This window comes from Drosophila sechellia, chromosome 3R, assembly GCF_004382195.2.
Source record: "Drosophila sechellia strain sech25 chromosome 3R, ASM438219v1, whole genome shotgun sequence".
Lineage (NCBI taxonomy): Eukaryota > Metazoa > Arthropoda > Insecta > Diptera > Drosophilidae > Drosophila > Drosophila sechellia.
The window spans coordinates 4,138,289-4,163,237 of record NC_045952.1 but is presented as its reverse complement, the minus strand read 5'-3'; the positions used below and the strand labels follow the sequence as shown (position 1 = coordinate 4,163,237).

Here is a 24,949-nt window from a genome sequence, read left to right as displayed (position 1 = left end):
TTTTTGCCATTTCGAACCGGCTCCACCACACCAAATGGGAGCGTTTGAATAGGGCTGATAAGTTCGCCTCTGCTTTTATAGGCCATAAAGTTTGTGTCTGGGGGCTGGCCGAAGTGTGACGTGACTCACTGTAGGTGGCGTGTTAGCAGAGGCCCGTTTTTTTCCGAGTCTCCAAAAGAGAGTCCAATAAGTTTCAGTCGGTCGAGCAACTTGTTTGAAAACCATAAAGTTTGTGTCTGGGGGCTGGCCGAAGTGTGACGTGACTCACTGTAGGTGGCGTGTTAGCAGAGGCCCGTTTTTTTCCGAGTCTCCAAAAGAGAGTCCAATAAGTTTCAGTCGGTCGAGCAACTTGTTTGAAAACACACAGAGCTGCCCCCAAGAGGAGCTTTTAAAGTGAAAGAAAAGAACTAAAATATAGAAAAAACATCTGCGGAGAACACGTTGAAAAGTAAACAAATTTGAATGTTCTAAATAGGAACAAAGTGTTTACGTGTAACGAAGAAAGGCCAAACACAGTGCTGCAACGGCGGAGAGCGGAAGGCGTAGAGCGTGATAAAAGCGGTGGCGACAACAGAAACGCAAATAATCGGAGAAAAAAGCTGAAGCAAATCTCGTGGGTCACAAGACCATTCAGAAAAGCGAAAGAGAGAGAGAGCGAGAGACAGAGAGGCGATATGTGGAGCGCCAGAGCTTTCGAACAGTGCTAGCCCAAATAGTGGGACACCCCCACGCACGAAAGCTTTTGCAGCTGCTACCGCTGCCCGCTTCCACTGAATACCGCCACTGTTGGCCATCAGCAACATGTGGTTCGCCATTTCTCTGTTCGCCATCTTGGCCGTTTGCGGGCTGGCCGGGCGCAGGTGGGGTCGCTACCTCTACCTGCACTACGGCCGCCACCTGCTGCCGCGCTCCCTCCTCTCGGCCAAGAACCGCGCGCCCACGCCCCCTCTCTCGCCCACCAAGGACGACCAGAGCCTGGAGGCTCTCCTCGACGAGAGCGGCGAAATGCACGAAACGGTGAGTGCCGGTCAGGATCGCATCTGGCAAAGGGATCCAAAAGGGATATGTGTGTATCTAGCAATTTAGAAGCGGGCTTCCATTTAAAACTTATTTTCGTAGGAAGAGTAAATGAATACATATCTAAAGGATACTTTTTATTCTCTTTGGCACTCAATTTTCAATAATCGAAATCCCCGCTTCGTCGGCTAAACTTTGTTGCTTAGTGATGTTAGTAATTAGAGTCAAGAATATAAGGGTTAACTCTATTATAGAGCCATTATCGCACACGTTTCTCCTATTACAAACCGCTTTTAATTGCTCGAACTGATTTGCAACTATTATGGCATCATCATTAGACACAAATGTGGCTAAGACCCCGATCATCTCGGGCGAATGCCATTTGTCTCCCTGTCGGGTGTCTTGAACTTTGGTGTTTGCCTCGGGTTAACGATCTCTCCGGAGGAGCCTCATCCCCAAGCGGTACAAGTAAGCAAGCTTGGAACCTGCCCAAGTCGCTAGTTGCTATTTAACTTTGACAAACACTTCTCTTGTTTTGTTGGACAATGTGACCTCACAACACATGCTAACTAACCCAAGTTGTTCTGTGCGCGAACAACCAAATATTTGCTTAGACATATAAATTACAAGGCACAGAGCAAAAGTGCAGATGCAAAAACTAAACAAACCTACAAAATGATAAATTGCGCACCAAATGCATTTTCATGCTGTTGTAATGCATTTGGGCCAAAACAAATGAAGTAAAGGCGGAAAGACAGAAAGGCGAGTGAGTTTAAATAGCATGGTTGAAGTAACATGAACCGATAAGGAATGCGGAAAAACAGGAAAAATAAAAACGATATCAGCTCTGGTTGTAATTAGGTTATCAGACTTCAATGCTGCTCAGCAGTTAGATATTTCTCTGGATCTCATTTAATTATAATGCATGCATGATCTTCAAGGCAAAAGTGCTTTACATTCTGAGGTGTGGGAAATCTATCGGTCAGAAACAGAGAAAATGATAGTAAGTCTTACAATTTTCCTAGTTGTAAATATAATAAGAACTTCTTAGATAAAGAAATGATAGGTTTCCATGCAAACATCTGTAGCTGTTTTGCACACACAGAGCACAAAGTTGATTGTTAGGAGTTCTCATGTGCGATTCATTACCATACCTTTGCTTCGCACCTCTGCCAAGCCAAGCCTCTCACACACCTTAATTACCACCCAATTCCTCCGCCAGTCCAAAGCAAAAACCCACTACCCCTTGCCATTTAAGCCAAGAATTCATCGCCCGTATATGCCTTTGCATACCTATTACCTTTGTGCCATGCCTGCTGTTCTTTGTTTCAGCCCCTTTGTTTTGCCGGCTCTTTCGCGACTATCGGGTCTCAATACCTGTTTGCCCAGTAAGCTCTTTTCTGTAGCTGCTCTTTGCCTTTTGCTGCTTTTACCTCTTTTTGTTTTGGGGCCGGTTCTGTGGATTTGCCTGTCTGGCACACACTTTTCAATATTTCGGGCCAGAAAACCAGTTGATGCATAGCCGTTGCTGAATATGTTCGCCGCCGTTCCTCCAGCCAAAGTACGCGGTCTTTATAGTTCTATATGTTCTGCAAGTTAAATAAGTTAATAAGAAAGTAAACAAAGCATATCTAAACAAATATTATATAAGAATCGTAAATTGAATGGTGCTTCGTACATGATCAGAATACCCAATTCTCTATTTGACTAAATGATGAACTATCTGCTACCTGAGCTTTTCGTTTTTGTGGTGCCAAAATATAGTGACAAGATATTGAAAGATAATGATCGTGCCAACACAGGGACAGTCTAATACGATAGTCTCCCTTCCACAAGAAGCGGTGGAAATAACTTCAAGGCTCCTGCCAGTCAGTCAATTTCATCGCGCTCTTAACTAATTATTAAAAACAGATAGCTGGTAATAGAACTGTCTTATCTACATCGCAGAGAAAACGAAAACAAATTGCAAATCTTGTTGTGCAAATAATTCTGGTCAACTGAAACTCAAACCTGTGTCGTGACTGAATTGCCGAGGGAAACTCCCTTGGGAATTATTTTCTTCCCTGGCCGATTGTGTTTACGACTCTTGACTAAACAGGAGATTGTAAACATTAATCGCTTGCACATATGTACATATATGACGACCATATAGATCTTATCCGGAGTGCTACCGATTCTGGGATGCAAGCAAAGTGGGTTGCAATGATTTCCAGCAAACATCGTAAAGATAACTAGTTTAAAGGTTTTAAATTTGCGGTCCTAATATTTGAACGGACTTATCAGGCCAATGTTGGCTAAAAGTCTAAGTGTGCCCAGTAACAAAATAACTAATAATAAACTAAACCAATTATGCGTAACTTCATCGCAGTGCAGATTAAGCCGTGAGTTCTCATTTTATGAAGTCAAATTGAAGTTGAACAGAAGTCAAAATTTAAGGCCATAACTGTGATTTAACACTATTTTTAGACCGATTGAAAACTATTAACTAAGCGAAAGTTTTGCGTTTGATATGAAAGAATCCAACGTGAGCAGTTTGTCCCCGTCTGCTATTTTTAATATATTTTATTTTAATCGCTCCTCCGATCTCGGAAAGCACAAACCCGATATAGTAAGCCCTCTCTGCGTATTTATAATAAGTATAATATACCTGGCTCTCTCTTTCGCCGAGCAAACTCACGACTTGAGCTGAGTTAATTTGAGCGAGCGGCAAATAAATATATTTTCGCTGGCCGCCAATAAAAACGCTTGGTCTGAATCCGCGGGCAGTTGGCTTTTGAACGCGCTACGCCAAAGTCGGTCAAGTCGGCGGAGTTGATCTCCACAGCATCTGTGTTCCTCCAGAGCAACGAACGATAAAGATTCTGATACCGATACGGATTCTGATACTGATTCTGCCGCACATTCACATTCAGATTGTGATAAACAATTGTGCCGAGCACGTGCCCAAGTGGCGTATACTTGATATTGCGCATACGCCACCTGCGCCGTCGCGTGTGTAAAAACTGTGTGTGTGCAGAAGAAATTCAGACCACTCGATTGAAAGTGACAACAAAGTCAGTGCCACACTAAATGAAGATGTGCGAATTAATTGTCAGCCATGGACTCGACCGCGAGGTAAAAACATCATTGGTGCGGCCACGAACACATGACTCATGTGATTTCCCAGCTGTTCTATATGTGTTTTCATTAATTTCTAAAGAGTTTATTTTACGCTCAACATTTGAGCCCAACTCAGGCTTAACTGAGCTCGTGCTTTGAAGTGCTGGGCAAATATATATAAACCTATATGCGATGTACCAGCCCGACTGTCATTGACGTTTGACTTTGGCTCTCTCCTTCAAAAAACACGCTCTGATCTGCGACTGACTGCTGACCCTCGTTGAAGTGCGTTAAAAATCGCATTTTATTTTATTGCGGAGTCTGTGAAATTGCGTTCTGTTTTTTAATTGTTGTGGTCCTCTGAAAATCGCTGTCACGCCTCAATTACTGCACTCTTTTGTTTCCATTGAGTTGTCGCAAAAAACGGCGCATACATGTATGAAATTGGCGCTGTCTGGTGATCAAAATGACTTTCCGATCTGTTTCACTGACCCAAATTGATTCGTATGTATTGCCATTCAGATCTCTCGACCTTTCATGCGGCTTAGCCAGCTATCTGCGACTATCTGATTTTATCGCAGATTTCATATCAGACTAATTGCCGGCAAGGCCGTCTAACGTAGTCGAGATTGCTCGGAAGTTCCTTCCTAATTCAATTTGGATTGCACCCTAGTGTTTCGACACTCGATGGCGTATCAAAGTCATGGCGCAATATTCGCTGAGCGCCACTCAGGGGTTCTTCAACTCGAGTGGTGGCGAAAAGCAAATCAATCATCCGCAGATTATCAAGATTTAATCAAACCACCAACTTCGACGCCGAATTACATACGACTACGCTGCTGTTGTGATATAAGCGGTGTAGTATTTTGCGAGCTGGTTTTGTTTTTGGGCCTTATCACGACTTGCTAATGGCTGAATCACGGCCGCCAAAGACCGAGAGTCGACGAGAGGCTGCCTTGAGTTTAAGATGGTTTCGGGAATGCGAATGATCTCACATCTGAATGGCAGCAGGTGTTGGTGGTTGGTAACCGAACTGTGTGGGTGCTGTCTGAAAACTCCCTTCCTAACCATTAGCAATAGCAGTGCTACGTGTGTGCAAAACTTATGCAAATGCCTGAAATGAGGGAGCGCTTATTTTGGTAATTCATACTCGATCACCACGAACACAATTAGCACAATCATTGACGTCACTAGCGAAATGTTCACACGCTGGCAAAGGCGACATTGTCACACCCAGCACAGTGTACTATATTAAGTAAAAACAAAGTCCGCACGTAAAATTAGTCAGTGCTCCGAAGTGAATTTCACATGAAGGTGGTGTAGCTTTTCTGCTATCAATCGATGGCAGCATAAACAGCTTTGCGCGATCAGAAACTGAGATTTCTGGCAGATTAGATTGCATTGAACTTAAATAAGGGGACACTAGCACCAGGTTTTTCGACAGTTCTCTGAAGAAGCCCCAATCAATCGGTTGCCCATCATGGGATTGCACGAAAAACTGCGAAAGTTTCACCATCATCACAGGAGTCCCTGCCAGCGAATTTTAGGGGTGAGCTTGGGTTTTCTAGAAGATGATTCTCTTCAATTGCTATAATTTTGAAATTTCCGCATATATAATCATGCCAAATAAAAGGCGATTATTGGAAACGAAGAATGAGGTTCTATGACTTACATTTGGGAGTTCCAAAAAAGCATTTGCATGCTGTGGTAAGCACTTATCTAAAAAAAGGTTTTCCAAATTATTTCCGATCAAGCAGTCGTTGTCTTTGCATTCGACCCTTTTCATATGGAGATTCGCTGAGCACTTTCATTTCGTTGCCAGTCGTTGTTTTATTTCGTTTCGTACAGAGCTCTCCAAAATAGAAAATTCGAATTTTTTTCTGTGTTTTGTTAGTCTTGCGAGTCCGTGAAATCGATTTCTTTAGTCCGTGAAGAAACGTGCTTCGTTTTCGCAGGTTTTTGCTAAATTGTTCGTGTATCCATTGGTTTACATTATGAGTACCCATCAGTATAGCCTGGGGAGGCTGGCCCGCCGAGGCTTCAGCCTGCGGATGAATACGCTGGCCGGCACACTGCAAAGGCATTACCACCCCCGGAGCAGGCCATGTTTGCCCCAGAGCGTGGGCCAGGTGGGCGAACGGTCCAAGCCAGCGTTGAAGCCCTACGACTTCCACCGAAACCGGGTGCGTAAGTTTGCCGGGGAGAGGAAGACGCTGGTCGACCGGGTGCGAGGCATGGGCCCCAGCCTGGGACATGCCAAGTTGGTGCCCCCAAAGGTGTACGGCAAGGCGCGGCTGTTCTCCTCCGAAAGCACCCTCTGCAGTCGCTTGCAGCATCTGGAAAAGCAGGAGAACGAGGAGTATTCGGGCCGGGAGGTCCAGCCGACGCACACAGCCTCATTGTCGGCCACCCAGCAGAGGTACAATCAGGCGGCAGGAATCGGCAAGGGCATGGCCATGCAGACGGCCAAAGATATCAGCCAGTCCATTCAGGAGGAGCTGATGGTGGTGGACGCCGACACGCGCGACATGCTTACCTGCGATACCAGTCGCAAGGCGCTGCGCGACTACCACGACCACATGGCCAAGCGGTCGAAGAACTCTGTCGATCCCATGCAGGGTTGGAAGCATCCAAAGAACCTCAAGTATCTCTCCTATATCCCGGCCGAGAGCAGTACCAGTAACCCAGCAGCCCAACCCGACGATGAAGCCCAACGGCAGATGAGGCCACGTCGCCGCCAGATGGTCATAGGTCATGCCGTTCGAAATTTCGACGCCCTAGCCAATCCCCCGCTTCAGCTCGGCATCGGACCCAAGTACGAGATGTATACCTCCAATGCCAAGGAGATGTTCTCGGAGCATCGCAGCGAGCTGCGTCCGCACACAAGTTGGCACAAGCCAAAGCCAGCCGCCGAGGACAAGCCCGAGGATCAGCTTATGGACGTGTCGATGGTCCGACCAGAGCGTCCGGATATCACAGTGGCCAGGCGCCTCTGGAAGAACGAGGAGGACGCACCCGAGCCGAATTCGTGGTACGAGCAGCCCAAAGCAGAGCGCGAATTCTTAAAGCAGACCTTCCTTGGCGCAGCCAAGAGTCGCCGGAAGCTGGGACAGTCCCAGTTGGACGAACTCCACCACGAGTCGTCGGACAATGCGGCCCAGATTAGTGCCTCCCAGCAGGTGATTAACCAGAAGTACGCCGCCTTCCGCAGGTCGGAAAAGGGAAATCAGAAGCAAATTGTAGAGTCAGTGAATCCAACGCCGCAGCTCAAGCCTCATCAAAGGACCTTTCCGGAGCCCCGGGACAAGCGCAGAAGGCGTGGAACTTCAAATCAGGCCGTCGAACGACAAGCTGCACCACGGTTTTATGCGGGGAACGGCCCACCAGCTGCGGAAGAAGATGAGGATGAGAAGGGGGACTCCAGAGAGTCCAATTGGCCATCGCCCAGTAACTCGGTGCTCCCGTCATCCTCGCGTAGCGAGTCTCGCCTTCAAACGGAGCACAGGGCACGTGGGCAGGGTGTCATGGGCGAGAGGCGAGCTCCCAATAACTCGATGGAAACTGAAACCGCCGCGGAGGACAGCGATATCGCTATGCCGCCAAGTTACAAGAAGGAGTCGGCCGTCCAACGCCTGGGAAAAGCTTCTTCCAGGCAGAACAGCCGCGCCTTCAACAGCTACTGAGTCTCCCAGTCCTATCGCAATTGTGAGGTCGTGACCTGACCTCTGCCTTCTGAAAGTCCTCTCTAATCCCGAATCATGGTCATTATTCTCATGGTGCTACAAAAGAAACTTTCACATTTACTGTCTAAATCCCTTAATGTCAACCAAATTGAGGCCTGGAAATCCTGCTGGCTAAGTGTAGTATTATAATCGCAAAACGAAAGTAATTTAAATAAAACCTATTACAATTGCGAACAAAAAATGCAATGGTGGGAATATATATATATATATATAGATCTGTTCTATTTGATAACGGTCGGTTCTAACAACATCTTCTCTTGATTGAATTTGGTTTGACTCTGTAGGGGCCTTATGGTATGGAACCGGTCGGTTCAATTTTCACAAGCACATCTTTCAGCATTGTAAAATATACATCCTTCCTCGTGTAATTGTGTTCTCTTTTACTTTTGTTCACTCAGCTAGTGCCTTGGCATCGGCGAGCCGTTTTGATTTGTAGTTAAATTTTTTAACCACTACAAGAGACACCCACAAAGTCGGCTGACTCAGAAAACTAGCACTGCACTCCAAGTATTAAAGTATATTACGTTCAACAACCAAAGCAAAGCACCGAACTCGAAATGCTAAATCCCACAAACCCCTTTCCAAAAAACAGCAGAAACGTATTTGAATATATTTTAGATATGTAATTTAATTTTGATTTGGAATTGATTACATGTTTCACTACTAGATTATGTTTAATAGTTGTACATTCATGTCTTGCATCTTATGCTAATATCTGCTGTTTTCATCAATCGTCCTCCAGGTGCTGTCAATGAGCACAGATGAATATCGCAAGACCTCGCTCTTTGCCACCGGTTCCTTCGACCTGGACTTCCCCATACCAGACCTGATCGGCAAGACAGAAATCCTCACAGAGGAGCATCGGTAAGTAGTGCAGTGCCTTTAATGGACCCTTTGATTGAATCTTAGCTAATGATGGTTTTTCTGCTCGACAGCGAGAAGCTCTGCTCACATCTGCCGGCTAGAGCCGAGGGATACTCCTGGTCCTTGATCTTCAGCACCTCACAACATGGTTTCGCCCTGAACTCCCTGTACCGCAAAATGGCGCGTCTGGAGAGTCCAGTTCTGATTGTCATTGAGGATACGGAGCACAACGTAAGTTGAATCTCACCTTAAGAACGAGCAGATATTCAATATCATTGAGTCGCGCAGTTAAAAGTTTATAAGATCTTAATTGAATGGGTAAAACTAGTATTTGTCTTTAGCTTTGAGAAGACTATTGAACTGCACACATACATATTTATAAACATTAAATATTAAATATACAAGATGAATGATTTTCTTGCCACTTTGTTTCCTTTTTAATAAAATACAATTAGTCTTTTGAATTTTATTATTCAGTCTGAAGTAGTAATTAGACGAATTCAGTTTTTACCTTTTGAATTCATCAATTAGCAGCGTTTTAAGCTCAAGCTAAGTGCAGTGAAGATAAGAGCAATTAAGAAATGTTACGCAAATTGTTTTATAAACTTGCACTAATTCTTGTTTAATCTCGTGTAGGTATTTGGTGCCCTCACCTCCTGCTCACTGCATGTGTCGGATCACTTTTACGGCACCGGTGAGTCCCTGCTCTACAAGTTTAACCCCAGCTTCAAGGTGTTCCATTGGACTGGCGAGAATATGTACTTCATCAAAGGCAACATGGAAAGCCTTTCGATTGGCGCTGGAGAGTGAGTTTGATTCTCTTGATGCGCGCCTGGCACTTGCTAATTTGTGCTTCAATCTATTTTCAGCGGTCGTTTTGGCCTGTGGCTGGATGGTGACCTGAACCAGGGACGATCGCAGCAGTGCAGCACATACGGCAATGAGCCTCTGGCGCCACAAGAAGACTTTGTTATCAAAACACTCGAATGCTGGGCATTTGTTTAAGTGAATTTCTGTTGTCGACAACAAACATATTTAAGGATGGGAGCGAAGGCCTCCTGCCGACCTATCTATTTAATTAACTATATGTACTTGTACTAAAAACCAACAACCTGAGGAAGATGTCAAAAGCTGGTGTGCGTCCAAGGATCGTCCCTTCGGAACGGTCCACACAGCCCGAACCCCGAAACACTTGAATACACCAACACCACCACATGAAGATGGTTTTGAAGGGATCTGATCTGAAGAAAAATGCTTGTGAAAACTCGGTTCTCGGAAGCAACTGCGAGTTAGCTATGCGTTGGAACGTATTAATTATTTAGTTTTTATATCATATATTATTAAACAAAAGCAACTAAATTATGTGTTAGACTTAAACAAAACAAAAGAGAACATGAGAAAACCCAAGAAACAGACTATCGACGCGGAAACTTAAGCGAAAACAATTGAGGATAACAATTGAGGTCATCACACATCTCCATGAAAAACATGGCACACGCATACACCCACACACGCCCACATGAAAACACACATTTAATTATAAACACCAAATTGTGAGAAGAGACATATAGAAAAAAGGCATTTATCGTGTCAGTTCTCTTGATTGATTTCAGTTTGAATTTAGTTTCGATTGTTTGAGTTACTAGAGTTATTTGAGAACATTGTGAAAAGCGAAGCGAGCTGAGAAGATGAGAAAAATAAAAAGAATGTCGATATAATTTTTAGTGCAAAAGTGCTGATTGCAAGTAAAACTAAAGCGAAGATAACTTTAAACCATTTGACTTTTATGTATATGTAAAGAAGGAGCCGCGAAGAGCTGAGATCGAGCGTTTTATTTTTAGTTTTACACGATATACATACATACATATATTTAATTACGATTATTTTAATGCTAATGATGTTGACTTTTATGCAATTATACTAAAACAAAAACAGAAACAACACCAGAACGAAATACACAATATAATACACCAAACTGGCCAAACAGAGGTTTTACTCTGATGGGGTTCCCAATTGATCGTTTCAAGATAATTGTATCCTAGGTGTGTTATTCGCTGTGCTATAAGGATGCTTGCTATAAGGCACCTTTGTTTTGTAGTTGTAAGTTCTCTTCGCAGATATCGCTCACACCCACATACATATGTACACACACACACACACAGATACTTCCGCAGCAGAATCAGACGAGCGGTGGCTGGTTGCTGGTGGAAAAGGATTTGAGGAAATCAAACCAACAAACTTAAATGGCTTTATATCCCTTTTGAGATACAATTTCAGTATGATTAAAATAAATAAAATATATACATATATGTATACACATACGCTAATATATAAATGTACAATGGTAGAAACGAATATAGGTATATGTAAGTGTAATTTTTGTAGTGTATTTGCGCCCCAAAAAAAACAAAACCCCGGCCTCCCCTCAATCTAGCTCCCCCCAATCGATTGTATTGTGACCCCCCAGAACTACCCAAAAATCTTACGGCCACGCAGGCGACTCAGAAACATATTCTAAATATTCAAATACACTCGAGACGCTGGGAGATAGATACATTTCAGAGAACAAACGAAACGAAACAAAATTGCTGATATTTTACACAGAACCGAGTTCGAAACTAACAAAAAGTAAGGTATTAAAAATATTTCATTTCATCGGAGTTCAAGTTTTTACTGGTTTAAAAGTGAAACAAAGTCACGAAACAACGCACACGAGCCAACAAAAAAAATTGTGAAATTATAAAGAGATTGAAGATATTAAATGTAAAGATAATCCCAAAACGAAACCCAGAGAATCATCTAAGCATGCAACACTTTAGAGAAATTTAGCTGAAAATTTGCACGCACCCCAGCCCTAAAAATGGAAATATACATATGAAAATTAAGAAAGTGGTGAACGAGGGCGACTCACGCCAGTGGAAGATGTTTTAGATGTTATTTAAACGACCTTGACAGACAATTTTTGTGTAGTTTGCATGCCTGACCACACACACACCCACTAAACTTCATCCCTCTAAGATGTTATATAAGCCCCTCCCTAAGCACGCATTAAACCAAATCCAAATCAAGTTGAATCCCTGTTGTATTGTGAAAACGAAAGACTTTCTTTTGAGGACTGTTGAGAGCAAAAGCTATGATAACCGGAAACCGAAAGATCGTTTAGCCTTGAAATCACTTCAACTACACGCGAACTTCATTCAAAAACTTGAGACCAAAATACGTTTACTACAAAATATGGCATGCGACAACTCTACGAGTATGGTTGTAGCATGATATCATTAAATATTATCGATACGTATACCGCAGAATAGTTTGTTGACAACCAGTCAATTATGACCCAAACAAAACTCACACACGCGAGCTAAAAGCTTAGTTAATATACTTACATATGTATATGAAGTCAAGAAGTGTTTATTTCCGTAGGCTATGAAACTATGTTGTTGAATTCGTAGCTATTTTGTTGTGCGTTGAGCAGTTATGAAGTGCATATCCATAGCCATATGGAGCCGAAATTAATGGAGATAATTTTATATTGTAACTTCTGTCAATTAAATTGTAGACTGGTGCATATACCAAGCGAAACAGCGTAACATATGCCGCACATACATACATACATGTGTATAGTTGTTGCAGCAGGCACTTGTTTAAGCCATCAATGCATGATTCATTGATGACGAACTATAGTTCTGCTACCCCAAGTTTTGTTGTGCGTTCAATAAGTGCTTAGTATTGGTGTAATATGTAATTCAGGCAGACATACATGTATGTATTTCACGGCCAGTTAATCAGTTAGTGTGCAATTATCCCAGCCCATGCGAGTACTTTTTGCACTCAGTGTCCGCATTTCCAGTGCGCTTGCCCATTGCAGTGTTGAGTAGTTTGCAAACGTTTCTAGTTGTTGTGCACTGAAAATAAACACAATGTAATTCGCACAATTCGCGGCAGATATTCGGCCAGGCGCGTCAGATATGCATACAATATACATACATATGTGCACCCTCTTAGAGATAGATTTGCGATTGTTAGGTGCTGAAGACGACCTCCGCTTTTTCAGTTCCACCCTGTAGAATGCTGATTGTAGAACAACCGCGCGATTGTATAAACTCCACTTAGAAGAGAGCACCACTCTATCTATCCAGGCCACAACTAAAGGTCCATGGCACATGCCACATGTGTTAAGTGGGGGACTGGACGAGAGGGAGGATTTTTCAAAGGATATAGACAGATCGGAAGATTGGGGACGTTGAGATGTGGATGCAGCAGGTGGCTTATTTTTCTACCGACAGATTGCAAGCAATTGAGAACATAGTTGATTACTAGACGAACAGCAGCCATTACCTACGTCGTGTGTATATATACGAGAGGCATATATCTACCTAAATGCATACATATATAGTATATATATATATTTTTGGAAAGCGAATCTAGTGTGTCTCGATGATATCGGCTAGCTGTATTCAGGTCGCGGCCAAGTACTAAGCATATTTGCAAGGATAGTGAACAGAGTAAATGTTAAAACTAATTCGAGAGTTCGAAAGTTCGCCTTGGTTGTTTGGTTTGAATGGAATGCATTCGTTGTTCTTTGGTTATTCTAAACACATTATATAACAGATAACGGATTAATTCATGTGTGCAACTTGTATCGTACCTATTATATTGCATTCCAACAAAAGCAAACTCAATAAGAACAAAAACACATGAGCAGAACGCAAGAGAATATATATAAATATATCCTATATGTAAATGTAAAGTCATTACAAAAATGAACAACTTTTCTGAAAAATAAAATGTATATTCAAATATCAACTTTGTGTTCACTTTTGAAGATATCTGCGTTGGATTCACTGCGCGTTCATTTCCCTATTACAATTTTTATTTGAGTAGCTTATAAAGGGATTCCATTATTCAAGTAAGTTTGGTCTGGAATCGATATCGTTAAGATCGGTGTTTTTCTCAAAAAGGAGGACCATTTCTGCTCACAATCATTAAAGTGAACAATTTAAATCAAATAAAAGTTGAAGAGTCAAAATTCCACAAATCATCTCTCTATCCAACTGACGTAAAATAAATTTATTAGATGCTTTCATTTGGTCTACTTCCACACGACAATGGAAACAGTTTCCTGTTTCGCCTCACAAACATATTTAAATAGGCTTTTGACGTTGTTACAGGGTCGATCATTCAGCTGAATATCCTTTGAGTCTCCGTAAATGTATCCCAAGTGTATACAATGCTCATTTCCTCCTGCATTGTCGGGTTGTTTGGGTGCCCAGCGATTGATGTTTATAGGCGTGGCATCGGCAAACCAATTGTGGGTTCCCTGTTTCCCCAGATCATTTCCAGACGTCCAATGCTCCGAGCGCTCTCCCTTGTTTTTTAGGTAGCCAGTCACAGCGTCGAACTCTTCGGCCGTTTCGAAGGTCACCAGTTCGGATCCCAACTTGCGACAGTTCTCATAGGCGACGTACCAATTTACTTTGTCCTGTCGGAAGTTGTAGTAGCCGTCATCAATCCTTATAAAGGGGGTCGAGTTAACAGCCAAGTTATGTGGGTTTCCTTAGAACATAGTTAAGAGATCCGATAGAATATATTTCGGATGAGTAAATAATTAGATAATAATCAATTAATGATAGAGTTATTACTGGCTTGTGTTCATTACTTACCAGAAATCACAAATGTTGTGTACTTCTCTTTGGCCCTCCCAAGGCTCAAATAAGTCAGAAACAAAATTAAATTGACGAAGATCTTCTGCATGCTGGAGCAAAATGATTTCACAGGCAAAATCCCCGCTTATATATACGCTCCTTCTTTATCAGAAACAATATGGTAAGGTAGTAATTAATTACGGTATTTAGTAATTACGACCTAATTGCAATGCCAAAATTAGAAGTTCCATACCAGAGTTGAACTCAAAGCAATTTCACCTAACAGATAAAATTTGCCAATAAGTGTCATTAGATAAAAGGGTCGCCATAAATAAAGGTAACATTTATCAAATTTGGGATATCTGATCGACTCCCTTTTAAAGAAGTTTGAAAAGTCGCAATAAGGCATACAGAATTGTGACTTTTGAAACCGTGTCACTTAATCAAGAATCGAAATATTTTCTTTTATAAAAATACCAGACTATTGCTTAATTGTTAGCATTCCAGAATCACAGAACAAATTGCTGTTCCTTTATAGTCTAGCATACCTACAGGCAAAAAATTGAACAAAATATTTCAGAGACATCTTTTCGGCGGTGTATGTATGTATATGTACATTTCGTCAAAACGACCAGATTAAAAAAATATTAAAATATTAGTAACTTTAAACTCTGTACCAAATAAAACCGCTTAAAATCCATCTCTCTACAACCACAAAATTGTAGGCCACACGTAATTCATCAGCTCAGGCTTTTGTTTAATATAAAAAATATACATACAATATGTAGATATGTCATAAATATACATATTTCATGATTTACAGATAACAAGAGAACGTATTTCGGACAAACATTTATTTTCGTTTGTTATTAGATGTAAACGATATCAAAAAGATGTCTAACAAGATGCATGAGAGTCGACAGATTGAGTGTTAGCCAGTGACCGCGTTTGCTCACGATTAACTGGCTTCTTAAATAATTTTGAGATAATATGCAATGAGCGTCGCGACAGTTGCTTATGTTATTGAATCTAGTTAACTTCTCTTTAGGTATAATACTTTGGCAGCCAAAAACTAAGAATGAGCTAGGCAAAAGGTCCTGACAAAGATGCAACAAACTAAAATTAATAAACAACCAACTCGGACGCTGACATGGCAGTAAGCTAATGGTTAATGCGAGAATGACTAAGGGTACGACTTAGAGACTAAACTAGAAGGCTTAACGACTAAAGGAGCTTTGATTAACTTTCGCAATGCGGGATTGGGCTGCCGCCCGTCCGAAGCTATAAATAGTTTTTAACTAGTTTTATACATGTGTGTTTGGTTGGAAATAATTTACACTTTTTGGTTGCCCTATAGCTGCGCTGCCGGCTTGGGTTACGTGCATATTTCGCTGCTGGTGGCGCAGGAATTACTCGAAACATTGGCGTTCAGCGCTCCCGTTCCCGTGGACATGCTAGCCGGCAGACTGGATGCGGATGAAGCTGGTGCTGCGGGTGGTGTGGTGGTGGAGTCTGGTTCAGCCTGTTGGGCTTGGGCTTGAGCTGCCAGATTGTTCGTCTTGCTGTTTTCCAGTTTGGCCCTAATAAGGGCCTCCTCGCGCTCCTTGGCATCGAAGTACCAGACGGTGATGGCATAGCGGGTACGGTGAGCGGGCTGCACTTCGTGGGGATTCCGAATGTCAGACCAGAAGAATATCAGCCGATCAAACTTGGGCTCAATATCCGCCACTGTGGTTCCGGGTGTTGGCCGAATTCTGTTCGAGCAATAAAGTTAGATTGATTTTCATAGCACAGGTATGTTTATTAAACCTACCGCAGAATGCCGCCACTTTCCCGCGCATCCCAGTTGATATTCAGGTAGTATATGGCCGTTATAACACGGCCATCCTTTTGGGGATTGTCCACATGCATGACGTAGTGAGTTCCCGATCCGGGATAACAGGCGACCATTGCCTAAGATTAAGGAGTCATATGTTAACATAATCCCAAAGGTATTTCCTCCGCAAACGCTTACCCTCGTGCGCTCCCTTATGTGGTAGTTGCCCAAGATGCCATTATCCTTCATCGTGTTGACACGATACACCACAGAGTCAATCTGAAAGGAACAATTAGGTTAGACTTTCCAACTAAAGTAAGCACAAGTAGGTTAGAGACCATAAAAGTATTTCTCTTGTACGTTGCTCACCTGATTGGTCAGATACCAGACATTGCTGCAGCCCGGCTCATTGCCACCAACCCACTTGATCTTGTCGCCTCGGATCTTGTCACCGCGCACCGCGGGTGCATCGGGCGTCTGGTTGGTCACCACTTGTCCATCTTGGAAGGCTCCTGCGTTGTACATGCTTCGAACCTCGTTGAGGATCTTCAGGCCCGTCTCCATGCCCAGGAAGTCGTCCACCACGGACAGACCATACTGGTTCATGTCGCTGATGATGTTGCGGCACAGATCCTCATAGCGGCGCTCACTGCGGAAAATCAGAAGAGAAAAAAAGATCTTAGGTCAATTACGTTCCTTTTTAGTCGACAGAAAATATATAGACCTTTCAAGGCCGTTAATCTGTATTTGAATTAGAGATACCGATGTGAGTGAGGTCACCTTGGGGAAACCCCTGCATCTAATTAATGTAGACGCTTTTCCTCGCTATTTTTAGCACAAAAGTTCGATTGCGCTTAAGCTTTTTTACAGGCGGTTGAGCAACGGGTACTGCGATGCATACAATTTTACGACTTTTTTATGATCCACCCATAAAACCAATATTTTCATACATGTCGGTGGTTCCCAGTCACGTAGGCCACCCAGAACTCAACTGGCCCAGACGATCGCGAAATTCTGGATAAGCAACGCAAAGCTACACATTGCGAAAAATATAAAGCAGAGATGAAACATTTCGCACAAGTTCACAGTCGCCATTCAAAGTCATAAAGTCAAATCGTTGTCGCAAATATACAAATATTACTGAAACGTGCCACGCTGTTGATAGAATTCCCAGAATGGGATGGGAAGAACTATCTGCAGACAACGCAGGATAGCAAATTTGCTACCACCAACATATTAATATACGAATTCAAAATCAACGGCTGTCTAAAGATTAAGATACAAGAAAGACGACATTGAAGACCACAAACAGAAACTGTTAACCGGTTTTATTGACATTCGCAGTGCAAAAGATAATGCAAATCATAATTAACAGATTATACCATAAGAGGTGTGAAATCCAGAAGAGAAAATAGTTCATATTCAGCCCGAAAAATAACTATTCCAAAAAAGGTTTTGACCTTTGATTGGAATGCATTACGCGTCAATCAAAACGAATCCAACACCTAAAATGATGTTCATTATTGAACAAGTTTAAAGGAATTTTAAAAAATACAATAAGATTTGTATTGTAATAGCAACGTCGTTTCAAAAGCCCATTAACTTCAAAACTCTTTTTAAAATGTAAATTAGATTACCCAAGGGTAATATTCATTCATATCCTTCACTGTCATGTGGACACTCTTAATTTTCTCTTTAGGAGATTTCCTTAATTATAGCCTCATTTCCTTCAGTATTCAAAAGATCATTACCGCTTGTCCAAAAGTTCCCGAAAGTATTGTTCAGCATTGGAAGGATGTGCCGGGTGTTTGAAAAAGTTTTTGTAGTCCGTGGTTGTGGAGGTTATCATTTTGCCTTGATTAGTCAGCTTGCTTATCACTGTTATCACAAGAACTCTATACTCTTGAGACACCTTTAAGACTGAAGTCCTTTTCTTTGTATCTCCACGGAGTTATCAGTTGTTGTTGTGCAGAGAAAGGATGAATTAAGTTCTTGGCATTTGAATTGTTCCAGGATCCTTTTTAGATACCCTGAATTGGTTGGTTACTGTTCTAGGGAGATGAAGGGTTCTCAAACGACTCCTCCAGAAATTCACGCAAAACTGAAGAAAGTTTATAATTTGCCGCGAGTTTTATGCCAACGTGAGCCTCGATTACAAGAGGGAAAGAGTGCGAGTTATATATATCGGTGCAATTGTGTTGGTGGGCAGATACGTATTATTGCAGTTTGCATTTGTTGGGGCCAGCTGCCTATATATTTCACTTTTCGCTTTGTTTCACTGGCAGATGTTTGTTTTGATTTGGCTTTGTTTATGCACAGTTAGTCACGTTTGTTTATCAGTCGGCTTCGGTTAACTAATTTAAGTGAAATGTGAAGCAGCTGAATCGAACCGCACTCGTCGCCGTTCGTTTTCCGAATGCGGCTGCAGAGCAGGTCGCTCTCGCTCGATACCGTTGGTTACGAAAGAGAGAGGCAGAGCGTTTTGAGAGCTGGTGAAAACAATCTAGCTATTTTATGGCCAAAACTATATTATAAGTGCTCGAATTGTGGTGTGTTAGTCGAACATGTTGTTAACGTTTCATGAATTGAATTGACATGTATGACATTAGGTATTTAAAACTCAGTTCAAAATGGGCTAAGGTGAGCTGTACATTTATCCCGTATTTGTAAGTTACTATATTGGGCATTTTTGTAATTGTATTGCAATGCATATGCAACCATTGGGGATACAGAATACAATCATTTAATACGATAACAACAAGATCGTAGAAAAAGTTTAGTTTGGTCCTAAAATTGGAGATCGTTTGCTGTATCCAAATTTTTCTAGCTATTTTCCGTCCGGCTCTCAAATCCGTTCATCACTATCTCAGAGCGTCCATGAAACTACGAGTGAATGAGAAAACTGGGGGCCTGGGGAGCAGCTAAAGAATCGAAGGAGAAGCAGCCGCTTAAGGCGATAAGCAGCACCTTGGTAGGTGTGAGCAAATAATGAAAGATAAGGAAAATACGTACATATGTAGGTAAAAGGCAGCTGCAGATAGCGAAAATCCGAGCTGAACGTGCAATTTAGGGGATCGGATACCCGCAAGGTTCCAGGCAGCGGGAGGAAGCTACTCGTTCCGCTTGCCCTTCAAGAGAGTTCAAACACTCTCTGCCAAACCAATGAAATGCAAGTGGAAAAGCGGGGAAAAGCGGAGGCAAACAATAAGGCAGAAAGACAAGCGCAACAATCGTCACGTAGCCCAGCACACACACCAATGCGCAATTGGCACACGCACATGCGAGCGACCCACACAAACGCAAGGAAGCCACACGCACAGGCGTTAATGCGATAGCCAAGTGAGTCAGAAAGAGATGGTCGCCAGCGAAGGGAGTGTGAGTAGGTCAGCGCTACTGTAGATATTTAAATTGTTTAATACAAGTATCTGCTAAAAATGCTTTGAAGAAACACTAAGAAAGATGAGCCACAAACGGCGGAAGCACGCGGAAGCTAGGCGAATGTGCGAACCACAGAATTGGGTCAACGGCCCAGTTCAAAGTCGCCGCCAAACAATGTGCACGCAGAGAAATCGGGGAGACTTTTCAAAGCACCATTAAAATAAAGAAACATCCCAGAAATCTGACCAACATTCTGTAACCAATATACATATGTATGTATAATAAATCAGTCATGGAATTAGTAACGAAAAATATCAAAAGTATCTTATGGGATAGGAATAAAGATCATTCTATATTCTATTCATTATTTGGCTATATCCTTGGGCTAGACTTAACATTAAGTTACCTCCTGCGCGCTAAGTGCATCATGCATGCTGTCTCACTTACACAACCCATTTCTGAAGCACAATGGTCACTAAACTGAACTGATTTCTTTTAGCGCTAACATGTTTCCGTGTACATTGTAATGATCGATTGGCGCCCTTTTCGTCTGTGATGTATTACGTGCGACAACGGCGACTGCGGCACGTGTACCACACCAACTAGCAGCCCTTTTGGTGGGCGGAGAACCAGCTGGGCGAGGGGCGTGGCCACGCACACGCACTGAGTGGCAGTCGACCTTGATGACGTGCGTCTGCCTACGTAGCTCGCTCGGGTTTGCTTTTCGAGATCCATCGCTGGGCGTTAATACCGATGAAGGGTGCCACCATGGGATGGGTTTCCACCAAATTGGAAGTTGAACCTTCAAGGAAATCTGAAGGAAATGTAGCTAAGAATATTTTTAAACAAAATACCATCGCAATAGTTCGAACTTTGATTGAAGTTCCCAACTTTGATCTGAAAAAACTTGATTGAATTTAATCTGGAAAACACTTTCTCTGCCTTCAAAACTATATTAAACATCCAAGTTCGGAAGTCAAGAAGACTGTGAAGGTGAACGCACTCTGGCTAAATCTTAAGAAAATCAAAAAGTCGCAGAGCAAACCATCCGCGAATGGATTGAATGCATACTTCTTATCAATATTGCTCATTGACATTGGCATTCGGTGGCGAGAAGATGCGGTTTTTTTGGCTTTTGCTGTTCATCGAGTTTTGCGCAACCGTATTGTTTGTTTTTCCCAGCGAGTTGCTTGACACATTTATTTTAGCACATTTCTAAACAATGCCGGAATTTTGCAAGCCCCTGGCAATGAGATCACGTCGGGCCGCCGACTGCGCTAATTGTTTGATAAAGACACATCCCGCCGCAGAGTGAAATCTCGGAGCTAAGGCAAACGCTAAACTCTGATAACACGATTTGAACGATACGCTTGCGTATTCCCGGCACGTAGGCAAAACGCTCCGGACCTCCCTGCCGAACGGACCACCCACACACTTGGGGCGATAAGAAGGTAGAAAAAAGCGGCTACACTGCACCTGACAAAATCGATTTGCAACAGTAACCAAAAAAAATTAAGTCTTTTATTTGGATACAAGTAGAAAGAAAATATCATAACTTTCGGGTGGGAAATTACCTGAATTACTTCATATGTTCCATTTATTGGCAACAACTGCCCATCAAAGAACACAAAATATTTCACCGCACAGTGTGGTCGATGATGACTCAGCCGGATTGGCTGAAAGCTAAAATTACGAACAAATTTCTATATGTGCTCCGATGTGCGCGGTTCATGTTTGTTGTATTCGTTAATGCCGGTGTGCACAGCAAAATAAATAAGCGAGTATCAAAGATTTGGACGCAACAAACTGCGCAACAGAATAATTACAGAGGCAGCACCTCCGTCCGGAAAAATGCGACTCCGGCTGCGATTGCAGGTGCTATCAGGGCGGGCATGGGCGCCATATGCACTATGCGACCGGGCACGTAACGTAAGCCGAAGGTAAATACTCGGACTCGCGAGGTGACATCTCGGAGCAGAATGTTAACGATCCGGAGACAACAAAATCGCAGGGCAATCACAATTCTCATCTGACAAAGCGATGAGTTGAATGGGAAAACCAACTATTTCTATTTTTAAACCAACACCAAGCCTTCTAAAGAGTCCTTTCCTAGTTCCCAATTGGATGGGGAGCTTTACCTTGAACACCTGTAACACTTCAACAGCAGCAGTTCTAAAAGGAGTCATGGTTTGGCAAATACTCTCAATCATCCACCCATCCATCTAAGCCGATTGTGAAAGTTTTAAACCAATTTAGATGATCCAGCAGTGCTATTCAATGTTCTGATTTGCGTTATAGGACCTTTTGCGGGGTAACTAGTATAAGCTTTATATCAACAACCAATAAATTAGGTGCGAAGAAGCTTGATGATCGCGAAAACCATAAACTTCAACGCCATATAAACGATTTGTCATCAGCTGTGCCATGTTCTGCTGTTGATTCGTGCGGCTTCTCAGGAGTGGGCACGTAACCGCTTATCGTAATTGACTTGATGTGCAAGTGAAGACGCTGGGGGGCTACGAGCAGGAGGATGCACATAGTGGGGCCTAATCGGGGCTATATATTTCGCTCCGGCACAGTTTTCACAAACTGCAAACGCAACTTCAAGTGTGCGGTCGGCTGGCTAATCGGGGTGCTTGGTTCAGTCACATTTAATAACTAGTTATCAGGTGAAATCATGGGTGATCAAATTCAAGATAAGCTGCCACCAAAACGTAGAAGAAACTTGAAAATCTGTTCTACCGAGTCATTTAAATGTTTTCAAAAAGACATTGAAAATAAGTAATCAATATCTTAATAGCAATTTCCTTATGCAAGCGATTGTTTTTGCTCGATCTCTGTATATTTTACATTATTTGTAGGACCATCGGTAAATATTATTTATCTAGTTAGAACGGACCTAAAAGTCGTAAGGTAAAATTCTCAAAGTTATGTATTAACCATAAACACACGCTTTCAATCAAAGGCCAGATTGGTCAAAAGCTGATAGTACATATTCGCAAAACAAGGAAAGTTCACTACAAATTAAGTTTAGAATTAATTACGGAGTCTTTGGGTCAGTATCCAGACCATGGAGTACAATCGCCAGCCGTGTCCCATCAGGATTGTAGAGGATTGCGGGTGCGCCTTTATGATGGGCACCATGGGAGGATCGTTGTTCCAGTACCTGAAGGGATTCCGAAACGCTCCGTCCGGTCTTCGACGTGGCTTGTACGGCGGTATAGAATCGGTGAGGTTGCGGACACCGGTCATAGCCGGCAGCTTTGCCATTTGGGGCGCCACCTTCAGCACGGTAGACTGCGTCATGGTCTCGTACCGCCAGAGGGAGGATTCCTGGAACGCGATTGTCAGCGGAGCGGCCACTGGCGGGATTTTAGCCGCCCGGAATGGAATTCGAGCCATGGCCAACAGTGCCTTTGTGGGCTGCCTTGTTTTGGCCATGCTCGAGGGAGCTGGAGCAGCAGTGGCCACGATTCATGCGTCGGATGGAGGAGTCAAAGCAGAGGAGGGCCTAATCACTGTTGACCAGCAAATGCAGAGACCCCAGTGGGAGACAGCCGTTGCTGGTTCGAACCTAACTGGGGCGGAGTTCGAGCGGGTGTTGGATGAATGTCGGGCATACAGGGCACACAACAAGATACAGCAGCCCATATGTTCGGATGCAGTGGAGGGTAAGGGACTGGGGCAACTGATGAAGCCAATTCGCTCGTTGGTCGATCTGGTAAAGCTGGCCGAAATCGTCTGATAGTTTACGCAGCAAAGCATCTGTTTTGAGTCAACCTCCTATGCTTCTTCCAAATTAAGTGTTACTTCGATATTCAGCGTTAATCTTATATTATTTTTAAAAGCCCAGTAGGTACTCGGTATGATTTTATATCTCATGGAGAATGTTTTTCCATCTTCAATAAAAGATCAGCTGGTATTTGATTGCATCTAACATAATACTATTGCACTGTGCAGCCTCAAAAGAAGTTCTAAGAAAAATACATTTCTTTTAGGTTGCCATCAGTAGTAGTTTTATAGTATTATAAATTTTTAAATATATGTTTTAGCCTAAAACTGCTGGAACTGAAACATCTGACCTGTCCACTGACGACCTACCTTCCTGATCCCATGAAGCTGACATCCGCCAGACCGATTTGATAGCTGGAGCTCTTTTCGCCATGATGGTGATGATGCTGGTGCTGCTGCTGCCTTTGACCCGCTTCCGTTTCCGCAGCTGCCGCCTTCTCTTGGCTGCCTGGCTGCCCGAGGAGATTCAGCAGGTTGTCTACCTCGGCGGGCCAACTCTGCGCCTGGTGGGCAGGCGTCATCATCTGGGCGGTTGAGCAGTTGGCGCCGGCGCCGCTGCCTTCCAGATTGGCAGATGCCACAGCTTGTTGCAGTTGCTGGATCTGCTGCCGCTGCTGCTGCTGCTGCTGGAGTTGCTGATGCTTGTTGTTGTTGCTGCTGTTGAGCTTTTGGCGGGTCAGGAGGCGGCACTCGGTGCGGTGGTCGGGCCAATGGAGATGCTGGTGGGCGGGGGAGCAGTAGTAGACGGCCTTGCACTTGGCGCAGCGCAGCAGCTGCTGCTGAGTGCCGCAGATGGAGCAGCGCGGCGGGTCCATGGCCGATTTGGATGCGGAGTGGGAGCCGGAATGGCTTGCTGAATCCCTGACCTTTCCGCGACCCCTGGTCATTGCATTTTGCGGGAGAGGAGAGCCAAAGGCGACGACCGATTTTAACCTTGACTGCTCTCCCAGCGTTTTTTACCCCACCTCACCTTCGCCAAATGAGGCAATCACACACACACACGCTCGCAGATTATGGCTATTTGTTATCAATGCGAATTACGGCACTCGGACGTTTTAGCCAACATTTCACTTGAGTCCGCTTGTGCTTATTTTAATCACGTAGGCCACCGAATTTGCCAAATAAACAAAATAACGCACATACAACGCACACACACAGACGCACGGGCAGCTATATGTGCGTTGTTGTTGGGTTTTCCTGCGAGTTTTCTAGCTTGTAAGGCGTTTTAGGCTTGCAACTTATCACTCTATTAACTGTTTTATACCCTGCCTTGAGCTCTATTACGCCCCTTGTTTATAAAAAACGCGTAAACTGTGCAAAAAAAGGGAAAATTCTTAACTCAGCACTAAAATTTTTATTTGATAGCGATGGGCGTCGACCGATACTTGGCGAGCAACGATTGACCTGCACTCGTTGTACAGCACTGTTACCGGCTGGCAATCGGTATCGATAACTCAACGAGCCAACGCTAGTGGTGATAATTTTATACTGACACTTAAATACTAACGGTAATTAAAGCTATTTGTTTCATTATTATTAATTAGTAGCTTTAATATTTAATTACACAAACTTAGGAAACAAAAAGCTATTAAGAA

The 24,949-nt window shown here is 43.2% G+C and overlaps 5 protein-coding genes across 31 annotated transcripts in view; 3 read left to right on the top strand and 2 right to left on the bottom strand.

The window, feature by feature from the left end:
- The window catches only part of LOC6613925 (TLD domain-containing protein 2), a 66,272-nt gene extending 53,329 nt beyond the window's left edge, over positions 1-12,943 (top strand). For 23 of the 26 annotated variants that reach the window (XM_032720903.1, XM_032720904.1, XM_032720906.1 and 20 more), the window contains 4 exons: positions 8,602-8,723; positions 8,795-8,954; positions 9,360-9,529; positions 9,593-12,943. In XM_032720903.1, coding sequence (XP_032576794.1) covers positions 8,602-8,723; positions 8,795-8,954; positions 9,360-9,529; positions 9,593-9,728 — 588 coding nt within the window. In that variant the 3' untranslated portion in view covers positions 9,729-12,943. Of the gene's footprint in view, positions 1-245; positions 1,018-3,789; positions 4,132-5,576; positions 5,666-8,601; positions 8,724-8,794; positions 8,955-9,359; positions 9,530-9,592 lie in introns of those variants that run through there. The other 3 variants (XM_002038351.2, XM_032720915.1, XM_032720913.1) reach the window with 3 other exon arrangements.
- LOC6613923 lies at positions 5,749-8,579 on the top strand. The gene has a single exon (XM_002038352.2). It carries the CDS (start codon positions 6,111-6,113, stop codon positions 7,797-7,799), a length of 1,689 nt encoding a protein of 562 aa, XP_002038388.1. The 5' UTR covers positions 5,749-6,110; the 3' UTR covers positions 7,800-8,579.
- A 153-nt stretch (positions 12,944-13,096) lies between the features above and the next one.
- LOC6613921 (C-type lectin 37Da) lies at positions 13,097-15,054 on the bottom strand. The gene is made up of 2 exons (XM_002038350.2): positions 14,387-15,054; positions 13,097-14,279 (listed from the first exon to the last, which is right to left on the bottom strand). The coding sequence occupies exons 1-2, from the start codon at positions 14,475-14,477 to the stop codon at positions 13,816-13,818; spliced, it is 555 nt and encodes a 184-aa protein (XP_002038386.1). The 5' UTR covers positions 14,478-15,054; the 3' UTR covers positions 13,097-13,815.
- Positions 15,055-15,205: 151 nt separating this feature from the next.
- On the bottom strand, positions 15,206-24,732 carry LOC6613920 (egl nine homolog 1). 2 transcript variants are annotated; one of them, XM_032720918.1, is made up of 5 exons: positions 23,664-24,732; positions 16,554-16,833; positions 16,383-16,463; positions 16,182-16,321; positions 15,206-16,122 (listed from the first exon to the last, which is right to left on the bottom strand). In XM_032720918.1, exons 1-5 carry the CDS (start codon positions 24,239-24,241, stop codon positions 15,744-15,746), a joined length of 1,458 nt encoding a protein of 485 aa, XP_032576809.1. In that variant the 5' UTR covers positions 24,242-24,732; the 3' UTR covers positions 15,206-15,743. The 2 variants fall into 2 exon arrangements, with proteins under 2 accessions (XP_032576809.1, XP_002038385.1); XM_002038349.2 differs by lacking the exon at positions 23,664-24,732 and adding an exon at positions 17,936-18,605.
- LOC6613919 (probable mitochondrial import inner membrane translocase subunit Tim17 4) lies at positions 21,128-23,499 on the top strand. Its single transcript, XM_032720919.1, has one exon. The coding sequence runs from the start codon at positions 22,633-22,635 to the stop codon at positions 23,305-23,307; it is 675 nt and encodes a 224-aa protein (XP_032576810.1). The 5' UTR covers positions 21,128-22,632; the 3' UTR covers positions 23,308-23,499.
- Positions 24,733-24,949: the final 217 nt, after the last annotated feature.

What these genes read in the sequence shown, in the direction of transcription:
- LOC6613921 (XM_002038350.2), bottom strand. Translation starts at nt 14,477, where the DNA reads ATGCAGAAGATCTTCGTCAATTTAATTTTGTTTCTGACTTATTTGAGC. An exon ending in CACAACATTTGTGATTTCTG is followed by an intron (nt 14,280 to 14,386) that starts GTAAGTAATGAA and finishes CTATGTTCTAAG; the next exon opens with GAAACCCACATAACTTGGCT.
- LOC6613923 (XM_002038352.2), top strand. Translation starts at nt 6,111, where the DNA reads ATGAGTACCCATCAGTATAGCCTGGGGAGGCTGGCCCGCCGAGGCTTC.
- LOC6613920 (XM_032720918.1), bottom strand. Translation starts at nt 24,241, where the DNA reads ATGACCAGGGGTCGCGGAAAGGTCAGGGATTCAGCAAGCCATTCCGGC. An exon ending in AGCTTCATGGGATCAGGAAG is followed by an intron (nt 16,834 to 23,663) that starts GTAGGTCGTCAG and finishes GATTTTCCGCAG; the next exon opens with TGAGCGCCGCTATGAGGATC. An exon ending in ACATAAGGGAGCGCACGAGG is followed by an intron (nt 16,322 to 16,382) that starts GTAAGCGTTTGC and finishes CCTTAATCTTAG; the next exon opens with GCAATGGTCGCCTGTTATCC.
- LOC6613919 (XM_032720919.1), top strand. Translation starts at nt 22,633, where the DNA reads ATGGAGTACAATCGCCAGCCGTGTCCCATCAGGATTGTAGAGGATTGC.